Source organism: Vulpes vulpes, chromosome 1 (assembly GCF_048418805.1).
Source record: "Vulpes vulpes isolate BD-2025 chromosome 1, VulVul3, whole genome shotgun sequence".
Classification (NCBI taxonomy): Eukaryota; Metazoa; Chordata; class Mammalia; order Carnivora; family Canidae; genus Vulpes; species Vulpes vulpes.
The window spans coordinates 152,917,963-152,937,988 of NC_132780.1; the positions used below are offsets into that span (position 1 = coordinate 152,917,963).

At 40.6% G+C, this 20,026-nt stretch overlaps 1 protein-coding gene across 18 annotated transcripts in view; it reads right to left on the reverse strand.

Annotated features, from left to right (window-relative positions):
- Nucleotides 1-20,026, reverse strand: part of DST (dystonin) — a 479,832-nt gene that overhangs the window by 414,596 nt on the left and 45,210 nt on the right. For all 18 annotated transcript variants that reach the window (XM_025991085.2, XM_072734513.1, XM_072734492.1 and 15 more), the window contains exon 3: nucleotides 6,678-6,878. In XM_025991085.2, coding sequence (XP_025846870.1) covers nucleotides 6,678-6,878 — 201 coding nt within the window. The remainder of the gene's footprint in view (nucleotides 1-6,677; nucleotides 6,879-20,026) is intronic.

The following is a 20,026-nucleotide window of genomic DNA, read 5'->3' on the forward strand; positions in this document are numbered from 1 at the left end:
TAGCTTTTTTCACTTAATATAATGCCCACAAGGTTTACCTATATTGTGGTATGTGTCAGAATTTCCTTCCTTTTTAAGGCTGAGTAATATTCCATTGCATATTTAACAACACAAGAGTTAGAAGCACCAACTTCCCACACATTCAAAATCCACATATAACTTTGACTCCCCAAAAACTTTACTAATAGCCAGATATTGACTGGAAGCCTTACGTATAAGAAATAGTTGATCAGCATATGTTTTGTGCATCTATTATATACTGTATTCTTACAATAATCCCTAACTTTTCTTAATTTTTTCAGTATTACTAAGCCATGAGTTTATCTACGAGTTTTTTCAAATTGTTGCAAATCTCCAAAAAAATTCTCCAATGTATCTATATAAAAAAAAAAAAAAATCCCCACATATAAGGGGACCTGTGCAGTTCAAACCTGCATTGTCCAACGTTGCTTCTACGTTTTGACTAGTATAAGTAATGTTACCATAAACATGGGTGTACACATACCTCTTTGAGTCTCTGCTCTCAATTCTCTTGATTATACATTAAGAAGTGGGATGGCTAGATCCTATGGTAATTTTAAGTTTTTTGAGGAACTGTCATACTATTTTCCATAGCAGCTGCACCATTTTACATTTCCAGTAATAATGCACAAGAATATTTCAACTTAATTTTAACACCAGATTAAATTAAGTATCTAATTTTCATTTATCTTAGTGTTGCTGAGCTATACATAGTGGGAATCAATGCTGATAAGTCAGTGATATTCCCCAGCAACAGAGTCAATTACCTACTTTACCATTTGATAGGTGAGCAAGATGTATGAAGGCTGTGGCATGAATTAGGTAGTATTAGACCAAAGCAGACTTGCCAATACATTGATACCTTAGGGTGGCCAGTACAGACAATGCATAGGGTGAGCAGGCTCTCAAAAATATATAACTAATACTCCCTGGGAATGAATCAGGTTGAGAAAATGAGTAATTCCTACAGCCTACTGGAATCTATATTTTTGTCCCTTAATTTCTCACCAAACTCCCCAGGTGTTATCTGAGTCAGAGCTCACCCAAACAGATTACAGGGATAAGTGATGTCTGTCTTTATCTAGACTGATGACTTTGGGTCAGTCCCTTACTCACTGAGACTCAGTTCTGCCAGACTGGGTTAACAGTGTATGCCCCGGGCACCTGAGTAGCTCAGTGGTTGAGTGTCTGCCTTTCGCTCAGGTCATGATCCTGGAGTCTGATGATCGAGGATCGAGTCTTGCATCGGGCTCCCTGTGAGAAGCCTGCTTCTCCCTCTGCCTATGTCTCTGCCTCTCTCTGTGTGTCTCTCATGAATAAACAAATAAAAAGTCTTAAGAAAAAATGTGTGTCCTACCCAATGCACAAGTTGGTTGTGCAGATTAAATAACATAATGAATATGAACATGCTTTAAAAAAAAAATAGGAAGTGCTATTTAACTACAAAGTGCCACTACTGCAAAGCAATAATTTTCCTGAAACATTACTGTCGTTTTAAGAACTGACCTCCCTTCTCCCAAGGAAGAAACTAAGCTCTCTTTGGATATATTCAATTTCCATAGTTTGATTTTCTTGAACCATAATCATCAGCTGAGGGGGTGGCGGGAAGGTGGTGGAAGAGGGTGGGACGACAGGGAGAAACCAGACAGAACCTTGCCACTCACCAGGAGGTGGTTTAAAGGAGTGTACCAAAGGTACTATGTAGAAAGGTTGAGAGATAGATCTAGGACAAAAGGTCTATAGAAATAGAACCATGAACCTAGAAAACAAATAACTTTTTTATTCCAAGTACAACTAACTTGCTACTTTAGAGCTATCTAACAATAGGTGATCTTATCACTCAGAGGAATGAAGTAAATCTTGCATTAGGGGAAGCTCTGAATCAGATAAGCTCTAAGACCCCATCAAACTTTAACATTTTGATTCCCAAGGACTGACAGTAACATAGTAGCAGATAGGCCAAGCTGCTCCTTCTTCACAGAGGATACAAGGAAGGGTTTTCTATTATAACCCAGGGGATTGAGGACAAAGATCAAGCAGTAACCACAGGCAAAGAGAGCTGTTAAATGCCAAACAGAATTCCAAAGGAAGCTTCAAGGGTGTTCTTTAAAATAAAGGAATTTATACCCATCCACATTTCCCAACACCATTTAAAGACCATCTTTGAAAGGGCTTTCTTTTCAGTCCTTTGATCTACAGTTGTTCAGGAAAATTTTGGAGGTATAAGTGGCTACCTAACAGAGTCTAATACTTGAGTTTTCTTTAAGCTTCCTTTGCTCGGAGCTGAAAGAATTAAAAGTTTTTAAGACAACAGGTAACCCAGCAGATGAGAAAGATTTAAAAGGAATAGTAACAGGCCTTGCTGTAGTCGAAATGCTGACCTGGGAAAGAATCACAAGTTAGAAAGATATGTTTATTTTTCTCCAAATAAAGCACATGAATCCCTTCACCAAGTTAATCCTGGTTTCATGATGTTTGAGAAATTAAATTCTATCTGTATTAGCACTGTTCATTTAACAATCCACCTACCTTACATGCTTCTGTACATCCATTATTCTTATACCTATTGTTAACAAATTTATAGTAAATGAAATCTTTTGTAAGATTATGTAAGGGAGGCATAGCAAATCACAGCAGACTCAGTAAGTTGCTGGGGTGTAATTCAGTAAATCCTTTGAGGCAGTTAGCAAAAGAAATTTGACTTTATTAGTTTAATTCACTCTCTAGGGATGCCTGGGTGGCTCAATGGTTGAGCGTCTCCCTTTGGCTCAGAGCGTGATCCCAGGGTCCCAGGATCAAGTCCCACGTTGGGGTTCCTGCATGGGGCCTGCTTCTCCCTCTACCTGTGTCCCTGCCTCTCTCTCTGTCTCTTGTGAATAAATAAATAAAATCTTTAAAAAAAAAAATAACTCACTCTAGAATTCCAAAGAGAAAAGGAAACAAACATTTCCTTTAGAAGCTTTGTATTTGCCAATTAATTAAGCCAAAGTAAGGTATGAGCTGTACAGTCAAGCTTTCCACAGAAAGGGAAGTGTCCTAAGGTTATGCAAATAAAGCTGGGCTCCTGGTCCTACATATTTGAAAAGGAAAGGGAAGACCATTTAATAATCTAAGCAGGAAAGGAACAGAGAAACATCCTGCTATATTTTTAATGAGCTCAAGGATGTGTAGTTAGCTTTTCCACACTGTAGCAAGTTCCCAACTACAAAGATGACCTGAAATCCTGTTAATACTAATTTTTAAAAAATTAAAACTATGCAGTGTTCCAAAATATCTTGCAGCTTTACAATGAGTGCACAAGCAAGTGGAGATAGGGGCAGAGGGAGAAAATCTTCAAGCTGACTCCCATCTGAGCAAGGAGCCTGATATAGGGCTTGATCTTGAGACCCATGAGATCACAGCCCATGAGATCACAACCTGAGCCGAAACCAAGAGTTGGAGGCTTAACCAACTGAGCCACCCAGGCGCCCCTCCAACAGAGATTTATAACCTGAACATATCCAAATTGGAAATTTGATTTTGACTCAGCAGCTCAAACCTTCTTCTTCTTCAATGTTTACCATTTCAGAAAGCAGGACCACTAGTTATCTGTGTTAAGCCTACCTGTCCTCTAATTCCTGAGTCAAAATTATCAGGTTTAATAATCCAGTTACTTGTGGTGGGAGCCTCATGGGCCAAAGTTTTGCCAGCAGGGGGAGCAAGCTACAGCTTGGGCTATGACCTGGGAGCACAAGCAATCTTTAATCAGGTATTCTTGCACCTCCGTGAGAAAGTCTCAGAAATTCTAAGTCACAAGGAAATGCACTGTATGAAAAACTGGAATTAATGAGATGTAACAGGAATGGACTCTGTCCCTGATTATTTGCAAGTGCTCTAAAATTTTAATTTCCCCTCATCCCACCCCCAACACAAACACCTAAATACTTCTTAAGGCTAAGGATTGTTATATATTAACAGGTGCGCATGAGAGACCAAGAGATAGAAAGACTCTTGTTACTCCCTACAACAAAAAGAGAGGAACAATAAAATGCATGGCAAAGGGCACCTGGGCGGCTCAGTGGTTGAGCGTCTGCCTTTGGCTCAGGTCGTGATCCCAGGGCCCTGGGATCGAGTCCCACATCAGGCTTCCTGCATAGCTCCTCTTTCATGGCCTCAGCAATTCTTACCAGGACCCAGTAAGACCAGTGCCATCTGCTGCCTATTTGGGCTAGGAATGGTAGATAGGCAGGCTTCTCTTGAAGGTTAGCAGAGTACCTGAGCCCTGCCCACACCTTTGCAAATAGTCCTTTCATTAAACTCTCTTCAGTTAAATTCTCTTAGCATGCTACCTGTGTCTTTCCAGTTACACAGAGCAGAACTTGAACCCATGTCCATTTTCCTACAGGGCCTGATTTTTTCACTTGAATAATTGCTATGTAGGAGATCTGTACAAAGTGCAGATCTTGAGACCCATGATACAAAAAGTATCTCACTATGATAGGAAGGATCAGAAAAGACTTTCTTGAACAAATTGCTTGGTTATGAGTCAATCTTAAGGGGCGAACTGTAATTCACCAGACAAACAGAGAAGATAGGCATTCAAGGACAAAGTAGATACCAATTTCAAAGTCACAGAGGATTACATCTTATTACCCAAGGCAGTTAATACAGTGCTCATGAGAGAATAATGGTGGTTGAGGGTTTCTAAAGTGTGACAATAATTACTTATACAACCTGAGCCTCATGGGAAGATTAGAAGCTGCAAGGAATTAGCTAGATTCTGAGCAAGAGAACCAATGTGCCTTTTTGTTTACCTTCAACAGATCCCAATCACAGAAGATAAATTCAACTATTTAGCATAATATACAATACCTTAGTGATCTAGCCCTGCCTGACTCAACCAGTCTCATCTACCAGCACCACCTCCAGCTGTTCCTTGAGAATGCCATACCTTTTCACACCTCTGTGCTTTTGTACAAGGATCTTCTCATCAGAGATACCTACCTCCACTTTCCACCTGATAAACCCATTTTTCAGGACTAATCTCAGGCATCTGCTTTCCTCTAAATATTTCTGACCATTCACAGTGCTTCCATAGTCCCTGTTCATAACTGCACAATAGCATTTTCATAACACAGACATGCATCAGATTTCCTTGTTTGCATGTCAGTCCACTGACTCAGCTGTGAGTTCCTAGAGCCCATGTAGAAGAAGGTGACAGGTTGTAGAGCTAAGTGCTTGGGTTCTAGAACAGGCTGCCTAAATCCAAATCTTAGACTCTATCACAAACAGCTAGTTAAACCTGGGCCTATTATTTATAATCTCTGAACCACAGTGTCATCATCCATAAAATGGTAATAATAACAACACCTACTTCACAGGGTCATTAAGTGAGTCCTATTATAAAGTGAACCCTCAAGAACTGTCAGTTATTAATATATATCTATGTATCCCTTATTTCCTATATAAAAAAGCTCATGTTTATTAAATGAATAATTTTTCCTACCACTTCATATTAAATATCACATAGATACCAAATTCTACACAGTTTGTTTCATTAAACCATTGAAAAGAAGACTCTCATCTCTAAATATAAGCTTATTTTACCATTGGTCCAAGATACACAGGACCTTTCCTATAAAGGAATTTAGCTTCTTGCCATTGTCACTGGCCTGTTCACTGAGTCAGACATTCTCCTGGCCTTCTAGCAACCTCCACTTTGCCGGCAGCACAGTTTCCCCCACGGAAGGGCAGTTCTGTTATAATAATTTACAAAAACCTATTATCAAGTCAAATCTTGGTGGTTCCCCTAGGTTAGCATGAGAGATCACAAAAACAGGCTCCCCACAACACATGAGTGAACCACAGGGAAAAGTCTTTTTAATGCTAAAGCAATGTAAAATTATTTCAGTTATGAAATATTTTTTGGAAAAGTTTTACAGTGGCATATTCTAACCCCCAAATCTGTAACCATCACAACCTGGGAAAAAAGTCCATGTGTGAGAACCCGAACCAAGAAAAATATCAGAGCACACAGAAGAATGTGGTCTCTGTGGAGACCAGCTCCCGTGTGAGCCCAAATTTCCAGGTGAAGTAGCTGCAGCCAACAGAGACACAGAGCATTTGGTTAGAAAAGGACAATGCTGCTTGCTGCCTTGGACCAAAACAAAGGCCAAATCTGAGAAGGCTAGCACACTTACTGTCGCCCTGGCTGGCTGCAGAGGCCAGTACCAGCCTTATGGGCCAAAGAGCCACCTCCCGTTGGAGCTCAGCTACCGCCCCAGATTCCAGCCTTACCTTTCTGTCCTCTACTTCTATTATGCTGATACTGGCTTCTTGTTGCCCCTCTTCATCAGCTCTGATCTCATCATTATTGTATCTCAGCTTACTGACTCTGTGGCCCCTGCTCTCATTCTCAACCCTCGCTCTAATATAGCTTAGAATTCACCAGTTTTTAAATCACCCCGTCTGCAGTGGCCAGCTCTGGCTTCTTTGACAACTCTCTGGTCCAGCACTTTCTGTGAAATCGCACTCCTTCCTGGAATTCATATGGGTTCAGAGCACTTACTGAGGCAAACAACAATAGAGTAACCTGATGATTTAATCTGACAATGTTTTAAAACTAAAAGAACCGTCATACCATGGATTTAATATCCTTATAAAAGTTCTCTACTTACAGGCCTTCTGGTTGAAGCACCTTGAATGGAGTGATAGAATTCTGGTTGGACTCGGCTATTTTTCTTGATTCTTCGTTTCCTCACGGAAATCTCTTGCTCACTTTGATGGTGAACTTCCACCACAGGCTTGGCTTCTTCCAGGCGAGCAGCTGCAGCCGCTGCTGCTCGTCTTCTAAGATGCCGAGGGCTTGCTCTGAATCCCTGTAGTGGAACACAAACCCAAACAAGTCCAGATTTGTATTGAGTTATTTTCTGGTCAGTCTCTAGTGCTACTTATACAAAGAGCTTCAAAAGTCACCAAGCTCAATGAGATCCTTTTACATTTCTGATGGGAGCATGTATGTAGAAGGAGGCTCAAACCACAAGCTTATGTGTTCTGTGAAGCACCTCAGTATCTCAGAGCCCAGAGTGACCCTACAATAAAACATGCTTTTAATTCAGTAAAGCCAGGGGCCCCTGGGTGGCTCAGCCGGTTAAGCGTCTGACTCTTGGTTTCAGCTCAGGTCATGATCTCAGGGTCCTGGGATGGAGCCTGGCATCTGACTATGTGTTCAGCAGGGAGTCTGCTTGAGATTCCCTCTCTACCTCTGCCTCTCCCTTTACCCCTTCCCCACCTCATGCACACATGCACACCCTCTCTCTCTCTCAAATAAATACATAAATCTTTTAAAATAATAATAATTCAGTAGAGCCAGTTTAAAAAAACAGCAGGTAAGAACATTGCTTTACTTATGTGTATTTACATCAGACTACGTGTAAAGGAGAGCTATTTCCACTTGGGCATGAAGGCTCATAAAGGAGCAGGGCTGCATATTGTTACATGGCAAAGTGTCACCCTGCATTCCTGAGATCAGACTCTGAAGGCAGGAAAGCAGGAAGGTAAAGCATCATCACAAAACACCAAAAAGTGAAAATTCTAAACTAAGTGGAGGCAATGCAATAAAGGAATGAGTACAAGCTCAGTTAAACCACATTAAGCATTTGAGAATGCATGAGTTTGGAAAATATCAAAGAATTACATAAAATGATCTCTGTCCTCATATAGCTTACAATTTCCCAAAGAGCAGAAATTCATATATATTCTGGCACGTGTAATTAAGAGTTAAAACGGGCAGTTGAGGACACAGTGCCAGCAGATCTCAGAGTAGGAATCAATGAATGAAACCGAAAATAGTCTATATTTGACTTAGTTGTGTGGGTGGCACTTGAAGAATGAATAGAATTTATATTCCAGGCAAGGGAAACAACACAAGGAATGAATGAATAAGTAAAGTGATAGATGGGTGGGTAACATATTTATGCAGCAATAGGAAACATTATATCACAACACAAGGATGAGCATATGAGCTATGAACGAAGTATGGTGGGAAATTAGAGGGTGGGGGTGTTAAATGCTCCACGGCGGGCTTCGGTGAGGTTGTGGGTCCTTCGAATGTTTTTTTTTTTTAAGATTTATTTATTCATGATAGACAGAGAGAGAGAGGCAGAGACACAGGCAGAGGGAGAAGCAGGCTCCATGCCGGGAACCCAACGAGGGACTCGATCCCGGGACTGCAGGATCACGCCCTGGGCCAAAGGCAGGCACTAAACCGCTGAGCCACCCAGGGATCCCCTCGAATGTTTTTTTAAAGTACGCTCCACACTGGGCGTGGAGCCCAACATAGGACTTGAACTCATGATGCTGAGATCAAGACCTTAGCTGAAAGAGTCATTTGCTTAATCCTCTGAGCCACCTAGGCACCCCAACGGTCTTAGGACTTTTAAAAGGTGTATGATAAGGGGCACTTATCATACACTTGGGTGTATGATATCAGCCACTTGGGTGGCTTAGTGGTTAATGCCTTGGGCTCAGGGCATGATTCCAGGACCTGGGATCAGGGAGCCTGCTTCTCCCTCTGCCTATGTCTCTGCTTCTCTGTGTGTGTGTGTGTGTGTGTCTCTCATCAGTAAATAAAATTTTTTTAAATAAATAAAACTTAAAGACTGCAGTAAAAGCATTTAAAAAATAGAGGTTAAGAATTTCAAGGGGAGAAGCAGAAAGATGAGTGGGGATTCCCACCAACAAACACTGGAGAAGGTCTGATTATGGAGACTCTGAATACCAGGCTGAAGGACAGGAAGAAGGAGAAAAAGGACAAACGTAGGGTGTGACCCACAAAGTCAAAAGTAGCACTGAGGTCAACAGAAATCAATAAGAAAGAAAGAAATGCAAATGGACTTAACAAAACTGAGGTCACTTGTTTAGGTGCTTTTCTCTCATCCCCAAACATATTGGCCTATTCCCATCCCTTCTCTGTGTGCAAGCTCAGCTGGATCCTCTTCAACCCAAAATAGTCCCAGAAGATCCCCACAATTTCCACATAATCCAGAGACACTGCAGCAGCTGTCAGAGAAGAGGATTAAGAAGAGGGAGCTGGGCCAATCCCTAAAATGCTTTCTGGAGCAGTTAGGACCAAACCATCAAAACCAACCACCATGTGGGGCTGCCTTTTAAACATGCAGGTTCTTAGACATCCTTCCCAAACACACACATGCGTGCGTGCCCATGCTCTCTCTCCCCTTTCCTCTGTTCCCTTCTGAATTAGACTCTCTAGGAGTGAGGCCAAAAATGTCAGTTTTTGGCTTGGGTTTGGAGATTTTTTGGGGAGGGGGGTGTCATTCTCCTTTTCCCTTTATTTATTTAATTACTTACTTAAAGATTTACTTTAGAGAGAAAGAGAGAGCATGAGTGGAGAGTGGAAGGGCAGAGGGAGAGGGAGAGACAGGCTCTCAAGCAGGCTCCACATTCAGTGCAGCCCCATATAGGGCGTCATCTCACAACCCTGAGATTATGACCCGAGCAGAAACCAAGTCAGATGTTCAACCAGCTGTGCCACCCAAGCACCTCTTTTTTATTTTTTACTTTTATTTAAGTATAATTGACACACAATGTTACATTAGTTTCAAGTATGTAAAGAACCTCTTTTTAACAAGCTCCTCTGGTATTTTTTCTGTACTTTGAAGACAGAACCTCTAGGAAGCAGAGCTCAGTCTTACCACTAGGTGGCACTAACTTCCACATCCCCTGCATTCTTGCTAGTTCAGAAATGTGTGCACTGGTGGAATTGATAAGTGTTTGCTAATATACTCGTTTCTGTCACAGTGGTATGAGGTCAGTGTATTTCTTTGGTAAGAATGTAGATCCTCCTTCTCTTGTGTTCCTATGAATAATAAGCAACCGAATTTTGTTTAACTTGTATGATCACTAATACTTCTCCTGGCCTACAAATTCTAAAAACACTTGGGGGAAAAAAACCCATAAAGCTCCCTTAATGTGACAGCCTCAAAAAAAGATTAAGATCGGGGTGCCTAGGTGGCTCAGTGGTTGAGCATCTGCCTTCGGCTCAGGTCGTGATCCTGATGTCCTGGGATCAAGTCCTGCATCGTGTTCCCTGCAGGGAGCCTGTTTCTCCCTCTGCCTATGTGTCTGCCTCTCTCTGTGTGTCTCTCATGAATAAATAAATAAAATCTTTTTTTTTTAATTTTTTTAAAGATTAAGATTAAAACATGTTGGTGTGGTCCTTCTGGACAGCAGTAGCTCAGTAAACACTGCATCCCTGTATGTACTCTGGAGAAATTCTACCAAGTGGGAAGGTGTTTAAGGTACCACATTACTTGTGATAATAAACATCAGAAACAGTTTAAACCATCCTTCCCTTAACTTCGCCATTTTCTTTACACTTCCAGATTTTTTTAAAGATCTGAGCACCACCATGTAGGCCTGCGTGATTTCTATCATAGCCAAATACACTGCACTATTTTTAAATAACTTTTTATAAGCACTACACTATATTGTACAGGGACTACAGCTAGCAGTCTCTGTCACTTACTACCTCTGTCAATTCCTAGTTGTGTGATCTTGGATAGTTACTTAACCATTTCTTCATCTGTAAAATGGTGATTAAAACAAGAACTTACTTCATAGGGCTGTTGAGATGAATAAATGAATTAATGTACGTCCTCAGAAGCACATCTGGTGTGTAGTGATACTTAAGTGTTGGATATGATTATTATGCATTTCACTTGTGTGAATAAAAGATTTTTTTAAAGATTTTATTTATTTATTTATTTGAGACAGAGAGAGTACAAGCAGGGGGAGGGGCAGGGGGAGAAGGAGAGAGAATCTCAAGCAGACTCCCAGCTGAGCAGGGAGGCTGATACGGGGGCTCAATCCCAGGACCCCAAGATAATGACATGAGCTGAAGTCAGATGCTTAACTGATTGAGCCACCCAGATGCCCAATAAATATATTCTTGTTTTTGTTTTTGTTTTTTTCAATAAATATATTCTTAAAGACAAAAATCATGTTATTAATCAGATATAAAAGGAAAATTAATCACATGATTGGTGCATCTTGCTGACAGACACACATGAAGTACCAACTACCCATGATCATCAGGAGAGAGAGTTCTTTGCTACAGAGAATCCAGAGCACTTACTCTGTATAAGCTCTGTCATGGAGTAGGTAGGCAAATTACTTCTCTGTGCCTCAGTCTCTTCATCTGTCATATAATAATGCCTCTCTCAAGAAGTTATCATGGTTTTTAAATGAGATAATCCACATTAGGTACTCACAACAGTAAAAATATAACAAAAGGTAGTCCATAAGTTATCATCATTATCATTACTATTTCATTTCCTAGATGTTGCAGCAGCAATTCACCCATCAGCAGGTCGCAGTTATAAACACAGACATGATAGAGAGTCATCACTGGGCAGTCACCCTGCTCATTTCTCTAAACTACTGCAAAGAATTATAGATCCTAGTTTTAGTAGACTTGCTTGTCCTAAATATTATAAAAGTAAGCCACAACATCTAACAGAATAAAATTTTATTTTAAACAGTAGGTTCTTACAGATGTTAACAGGGTTTGATGGTGTTGGTATCAAGTCCATTTCTCTATTCACCTGATCTTGCCTGAACACCCTTTAACCAGTACATAATAAACACTTCAAAATCTCTCAGCAGTGAATTTCTGCCATTTTTAGGCCACCCCATTTTAGCAGCACCTTTTGGGTAATAACTTCTCAAGATACGCGGTCTTGATACAAAGTGCTCCACAGCCCCCTCCAGATCTTGCTCCTTATGACCTGTATAGTTAATCAGTAGACACATGGCCAAGGCTCAACCCATTGAAGTTTTTCTGCTTGGACACTGAATATTAAATGGAAGGATGTAAAGACTGAAAAAAAAAGTTAGTAGGAAATCATCAGTCTAGTAGCTATACCAAAGACCTTCTGAATCTGCCTAGTTTTGTCTGTTCTAACCAGAATCAGTCTTGATTGTGAGCTTTATCAAGTATTTCTAATAAATTCTCTTTTGGTTTATGTCAGACTCTTGCCTGCAAACAAAAAATTCCAATGTATACTCTTCTGTTATGCTTTTAGATGACTAGCTATTTTCCTCAAAGGGTTGAGTACTTGACTTAACCAGTTTGGTTGTGTAGATTGGCATAAAAAAGGAGGAGACATTAACAGCAACAATTTACTAAGGACTACTTAGGTGCTAAGCCTATTATATCCACTTCCTAAGCAAGCAAACTGAGACTTATCAGGGCTAAGTAATCTACCTAAGGCGATCTGCAATTATAAAAGCCCAGATGAGAACTCAGGTCTTTCTGATGCCAAGCCAACACCCATGCCCGTAAGGGCACTCTGCTGTGAGGTATACAGGGCAGAAATATAGTCAGAGATACTGATGTACATATATTTGCAGAACTGGGCACCAAGGAAGTGCAGAGAAATATATGCAGGTTGATTAAAACAAGAATAAAAGGGCAGCCCCGGTTGCGCAGCAGTTTAGTGCCACCTGCAGCCTGGGGTGTGATCCTGGAGACCCAGGACTGAGTCCCACGTCAGGCTTCCTGTATGGAGCCTGCTTCTCCCTCTGCCTGTGTCTCTGCCTCTCTCTCTGTGTGTCTCTATGAATAAATAAACAAAATCTTTAAAAAAAAAAAAAAAAAAAAAACAAGAAAAAGGGGGTGCCTGGGTGGCTCAGTCAAACATCTGCCTTTGGCTCAGATCATGATCGTGAGGTCCTGGGATGGAGCCCTAAATGGGGCTCCCTACTCAGCAGGGAGTCTGCTTCTCCCTCTCCCTCTGCCCCTCCTCTGACTTTGCTCGCTCTCACTCTCTTGCTCAAATAAATATTTTTTTAAAAAAATAAAACAAGAAAAAGTCTATAAACAATTTAGATAAATGAAGAAGAAATTGAAAAAGTTATCATTTTTAGATAAGAGTTATTGTTAGATAAGATCAAATTACCGTCCGGTTTACTGATGAAGTTTCTGAACAAATGAAACTTACATCGAATCATTGAGCACTCAAATAGGATTGCTTTCGTGTTATTGCTATACCTGAGAACACCAAGGTTGAAAGGTACACAAAATACAAATTTACCATATACAAGTATTATGATACTAAATAAGCTGATATTTTCATAAAGTATATAATAATACCTCATAAAACCTCAATGAGTCTCTTCATTCAAGGCTAGAAATAAAGTATATAGCAAAATTTCTTGGATCCATGGATAAAATTCAAGGCAGATGAAGAGGACAGCCAATTAACATGGATGAGGAAAAATTATGTCTTTATTGTCACTGATCTCTACACTAATCTAGCATATCACTCAATTATGAAAGTAGGCTATAAACCTGATATTATTAATAATATCAGTGACTTTTGCCACCAACAGGAATCAAATATATTTACATATTTAATTAGTGGCTGTAGCTATCTTGAAATACCAATTTATAATCATCACTACTTCACAATCATAGTAGTTAACAAATCTGCCGCTAGAACTTATTATTTAATTCATTAATAAAGAAGCCATATATTGCTCTGCCCAAAATGTGTTTAATAATTTATAATGACTTCCTTTATAATTATATATATACACACACACATGATTTTATGCATTTAAAAACATTCTAAAAAAATAAAATAAAATAAAATAAATAAAATAAAAACATTCTACAATTGAATCCATGGGCTTTACTAGACTGCCAAAGAGGTTTATGGTAAAATAGATCCCGAATACAGAAAATCTCAGAAATGAGTTTATGACCAGACTATTAGCTGCTCACTAAAACCCATGCTTGCCTCTTTTTCTTGGGGACAAGCTAGGCTAGACATTTCCCAGGACCCTTTGCACTTAGGTAGAGACATTAGATAGAACTGAGCTCTAGCCAGTGGAATATGTAATAAGAAATGTAGGCCATTTCTAGATCTAGCCCATGAATACTTCCCATAGCCACTTCTCCATGTGCCTTTCTTTTAGCTGGAATGACCCTCAGAAGAGACTTGGAAGTCACATATTGAAGATGGTAGTGGCTTTATCAGCCTGGATCCCTGAATAACTGCATGGAGGAAGCCACTCTGTGAACCTATTCACCCACGATATCCTTAAATGAGTAACAAATTTCTATTTTGTTAGAGTTATTAAAGTGTATGTTTGCTACAGAAGTTTGCATTACCCTAATTCAGTGGTTCTCTAACTTTATCAAGAATCAGAGCTACCAGGAAGGCTGATAAAAAAAAATACAGACTGCTGGGCCCCCGACCCTCAGAGCTTCTAATTCAGTAAACCTGGGACAGGAGCTGAGAATCCGCATTTCTAACAAGTCCTCAGCTAATTCTGCCATCCCATAACTACATTGAGAATTCCCACTCTAGTACCAGCTCCTGCCCCTTGCTGTGTCATTAGTGAGTGATTCTAGTCAGAATAACACTAGTCCCTATTGCAGTATGTACAGAGGGACCTCCAAGATTAAAACAACTTTGTCATTTGTGATTTTAATGATCCTATATTAGAAGAATGATCAAGGAAGTCACTCTATCTTGACAGTCTGATAGAGAAATACCAAGAGCCTGGGCCATCTAGCACAGAAGCTAAAACTGGAAAAAGAAAAGAAAGAAAAGAATGGAAAAGAAAAGGAAAGGAAAAGAAAAGAAAAGAAAAGAAAAGAAAAGAAAAGAAAAGAAAAGTCATTCTATAGACGAGTGTTTCTCAAACTTTAATATGTATATCTATAGCCTAGGATTCTTATTAAAATGCAGATTGTAGGACCTGAGATTCAGAATTTTTTTTTCTTTTTTTTCTTTTTTTTTTTTTTTTTTTTTTTGAGATCCAGAATTTCTAACAAGCTCCCAGGCTTCCAATGCTCTCATGTGCAGATCAATCTTTGGGTAACAAGGATGTAGAAGGCCTGACGGAAGCTCTGTGGCTCTTGTATAGGCTAACAGTTATAAGGTACAGAAACCATGGTGAGGACAAAAAAATCAGTTGATAGCAGAAGGAAAAGCAGCAGCCAGTGGGGTAGTTCCAAGTCATACCTCTGGCATTTCACTATATACGGTGAGGAGGGAGGCCCTGAATCCACAACCAACTCTCCACTCATCTCTGTGAGGTCAGCGCCTACTATGGGTCTCTTTCTTAAATTCCATTAAATGGCACATATATCCATATAACATATCCTAAATGGCAGTAGGTCTCTGATTCTGCATCTAAATGAACCTAAGACACAAAACACAGCCTCCACAATTGGAGCAGGGAAAAGAATAAAAGGAGACTTTGAGGTTGAAACTATTGGAGATACATCTCCTTTAAGGAGCTTCAAGTGCATTTTAATTTTAACTGTTAGATTAACCTAAGCAGGGATCACAGGGTAACACTCAGAAAACAACTATAGTCTCTCTTCCTGCTGTCCCTCAAACCCACGATGAGGAGTTACCTTTCTCCCAATGCTACACAAAATTTTGAGTGGACTCTACAATATCTTTGGTCATTCTCAGATAATTAAAAAGTCTTCTAGCCACTTCTAGTCACAAAACCAGTGCCACTTTAATGAGGCCCTATCATTCTTCCTGGTTTCCTCTTATACAGGGTTTAAAGCGACTCCAGGCACTTTCTCCCAAGAGACCTATAAGAAATACTCATGTGTCCTTCGCCCCGACACATTCTGGGAAAGCAGGTTGTTTCCGATGCAGCCAACTCTGCTCACTCCTCTGCTAGAGCAGCAGGCCTGCTATGGTCTCTGGTCCTTTGAAATTCTCTCACATGGTCTGGCACCCACCTTGGCACACAGGCTCTGAGGATACAAGTCAAGCTTTCCCAGTAGTCTCTCTAAAATCACTCTCACTAGTCTTAAATGGGCTTCAGATGAGACTCAGGTGCACTGCTAAAGCAATTTCCAGACTGTCATCCTCTGCTCTATCCAATAGGATAGCTACTAGCCACATGCGGCTGTTTACATTTAAATTTTAACTAAACTTAAACTACAAACTCAGGTCCTCAGGTGTACAAGCCACATTCCAATTGTTCGGTATCACATGTGGCGAGAGGTATTAGATGATGCAGATAGAACTTTTCCATTTTCACAGAAGGTTCTATTAATAGCACGGCTCTAATCTCTCATAACTTGATCCTCAGCCTTTATCCATTTAGCCTAAAATTGGTGATGGGTGGTTATAAATGCAATGCACTCTGCTGAGGCAAGCAACACCAAAATCTCAGTACATCAACAAAATAAAAGTTTATGTCTTGTTATCAGCAAGGAGGATAGGTACTCTGCTCCACAGAATCATTTAGGGGGCAAGGCACCATCCATCTTGTCCCTCTAGATCCACAACATCCTCTCCACTCTACTAGTTTATGGAGAAAAAGCCAGGAATGTGTGGGAGAGTTTCAAAAGGCCAGGCCTATAAATGGCATACATCATTTCTTCTTACACTTCATTAACTAGAATTCAGTTATATGGGCATTACCTAACTGCAAGGGAAAGTCAAAAATGTATTTAGGTTAGGTGCCCAAAAAAAGAGAGCACAGATATTGGTGAGCAACAGCAAACTGCCACAGAACTCTTGGCAAAACCAATTTTACAGCCACGTCCTTTGCAAGTCCTGCAAAGGGGTCTAGCTCTTCTCTCTGAAAGATGATCCTTAGCAACTACAACTATTGAGGGCCTCAGGCCAGACTCAGAACAAAAAAAAAAAAGAGTTCCATTTACACATCTTATTGCATAGCTAAACATAATTTGAGCCCCATTTAACATTTTCCCAACACTGTTCAGCTGTTAACTTCATCCAATTTTAATTCTTTACAGTTGCATAAATCATAGTCATTCCTGGTTATCCAACACTTCCTATGTGTCAAACACTGTGTATGCAATGATTTCATTATTTCTTATCATATGTCTAGAAGGTAAATACCGTTTGATGCCCACTTTACAGATAAGAAAATGGACACTTACTAGTATCTACCCTACGGTTGAAATTCAGGCAACCTGACCCATGCTATCAAAGGTCAGCAACTACGGCCAAACCTGACTCACTATTTTTGCAGATTTCACTACTGGAATACGGCCATGCCCACTTATGTACATATAGTCTATGGCTACTTCTGTGCTACACAAGCAGAAGTGAATAGTTCCAAAAGAGTTCATACGGACTCAAAGCCAAAAATTGTTATTTTGGGGGCTTTTACAGAAAAACCCCTGCCTACTCCTGCTCTATAGTATCCTATAGGTCCTTGAGCGCTCGGCTTCTAGCATAGATTAAAAAGTAACTTTGACTCAGTGTTTTGGTCTGCTCATCTACGCTCTCCGTCAACAACCTAGTCTGTGAAATATAAGGTCAGTCTGATTTCCCTCCGGCAGCCTGGTCTACCCCATCTGCTTGTGGCTTCATATGCAGATTAAACAACATCTGTTCTGTTGTTTCATCAACCACATAAACGATACTACCAAAGGATGCACTTGCATTATTTTTCTAATAAAGATTATACCTATTCTATGATATTTTTTATATTCGGACTATAACTACCAGATAAAAGGTCTGCACAAATTTATCAAATTGCTTTTGGTACAACAGGTTTCAATCTACCATTCCTTCATCCTGCTTTAGTTTTAAGAGATAAAGCCATCAGCACAGAGTAACAGTGAATTTCGTGGACAGTGGCTGTCCAGTAAGACAAGGCTTATTCTGTTGAAACTGACCTACACTCATTTTTCTCTTAGACAAGATTTATCAACATCATGTTTTTTACCAAAATAAACCATAAAAAGAAAATAAATATCTTAATTTTTAAGATACTCTCAGAGTATGAAACTCACATTGCATTGGTATTAAAATCAAGTTAAAAGTAGGGTAGAAAGTGCATCCACCATAGCAGAACTAGAACAGGAACATGTTAGTAGCTGCTGGTGGGGCACCACCCAAACCCTGCATTTGTGAGCCAGGTACTTATTTCCCCAGCTGCTAGGAGTAATGGCAGCTCCTGACTCTTAGCAGAAGCCTTTCTGGGAATTGCCCTCAGCTTGAGAGCAAGCCGCTTAGCTTACAGCCAAAGCCCTCCCCCAGGGCCAATGTTGGTCAATGAAAGGGTGAGTGCTTGCCTCAATTAGGGACATTTCTGAAGGGCCCTCTCATTTTCCAGAACTTGTGGGATCAGCTGAGGTCTCTGTTGCACATACACAATTCCACTTCTCCATCTGACGGTCCTATTTGTCTCCATCCCAAGGGTGCTCCCCCCATTCAATCCCCTGCACATAATCTCTACCTCCAAGTCTTTCCCTAGGAAGCTGACATGCAACAAACATGAGTCTGATTTCCTAAACAGTGCCATCAATCACTTGTGAACCATATTTAACATTCACCGACAAGAGAAAATCAGCAATAAAGAGCTTCCAGAAAAGACAGCGAATCTATCCTTAGAAAAAATGAGAGTAACAGCAAAACATCGGGCAGGGTATACATCAAAAACAGGTAGCAAGAGGATGCAGAAGCAGCAACCTTGGGAAGAGGAGTGGTGAGCAGAGTCCTAGAAGGAAGCTGAAGCTCCACTCAAAGCTAAGGAGGCCAAGAGAGGAAGGCTGCCTGGGAAACAGGAGCGCTCAGTGCAATCTGCTCTCAATGCAGCCTGAGCTCAGCTCAGCGCCTCTTGGCAACCAGGCCCCAGCCCTGGGCATGGACGGTCATGCGCAATGACAGGCTCTATAAATAGTAGAGCAACCAGCAAATCAGAACCCAGCCTTCATAATTGCAGATCAAGGGGTCCTATAGATGATGATTCCTTAAATGTGAGCACAATCTGTTTGCATGCAGCTCTTTTCTGAGCTACCCACTCACAGACCTTATCACCAACAGCCCTGTCTACAAAATAGAAAGAGTCACAGTTTAAAACATGAATGTGTCAGAGACAATGTCCTTTTCAAGATAAGAAGCAAAGAAATATAAAGCAAGGAATCATGTTTTATGAGGTGTTTACAATTTCCCAGTGGTAAATGCTAAGAAGCCAAATAGCACCCAAACAGCAAGATTTCTGAAGTTGTAAACTAGTCACACTATGCAAAGACCATTAGTCACAGTACACAAAAGCCACAAGGCTGGTCATAAGAAAGAAAGCAGCATAAAGGGGCATGAGGAAGGAAAAGGAGCCATAGGAAAAGCACAGGATGAAAGGCAAGGGAGATTGGTGAGGGGTGCCTGGGTGGCTCGGTCAATTAAGCGTCTGCCTTGGCTCTGGTCCTGATCCTACCATCCAAGGATCAGGCCCTGTATGGGGCTCCCTGCTCAGCAGGAAATCTGCTTCTCTCCTCCCCACTCAGTGCTCTATCTCTCTTTCTGTCTCTCTCAAATAAATAAATAAAATCTATTTTTAAAGGGGGAGAGGGTGGTGAGGCTATGCAGCCCACTAATTGTGCAGGAGAAAATGTGGGAGTGGGAAAGGGTAAAGACAGTTAAAGAAAGAAAAGGAGAGAAAAATATGGGGGGAAATGTGCTAATTTGCGACAGGTCTTAGCGAAGTGCTAATGTGGCCACTATGTCTTCAAAGGCATCCTGAATACCATTACAAAATCAAAGCCTTTTAGAGTATCAAGTCAATTCCTCAGACAGTGCATTGGAAACAACTCAGGACACAAGAGAGGACAAAATAAAGCCTAACCGTATATATAAATTGAACAGCTAACACTATATACCAAGGAAGAAAGGGTGCTTAAACCAACTTTATAACTGCAGCTCTATCAATAGCTCCCCCAACCAGCTATTTGCAAGTAATAGGTTAGTCTTAAAGTCCAACAACAATCCCAATGAAGTATTGTTTGTATGAGAAATTCCTAAATTGAGGATGACTCTCTCACGACTCAGGCCAATGCCGCCACAAGACGGATTGGGGGCTCACTAGTTCCAGTGGTAGACAGATAATGGAGGCAAGTAGCAAGTGAGGCCCAGTGAGGGTCATGAATATGTAACAGGCAAGAGCCAGTGGGTCACCCCATGAAAGCTTCAGGCATCCAATGCTCAAA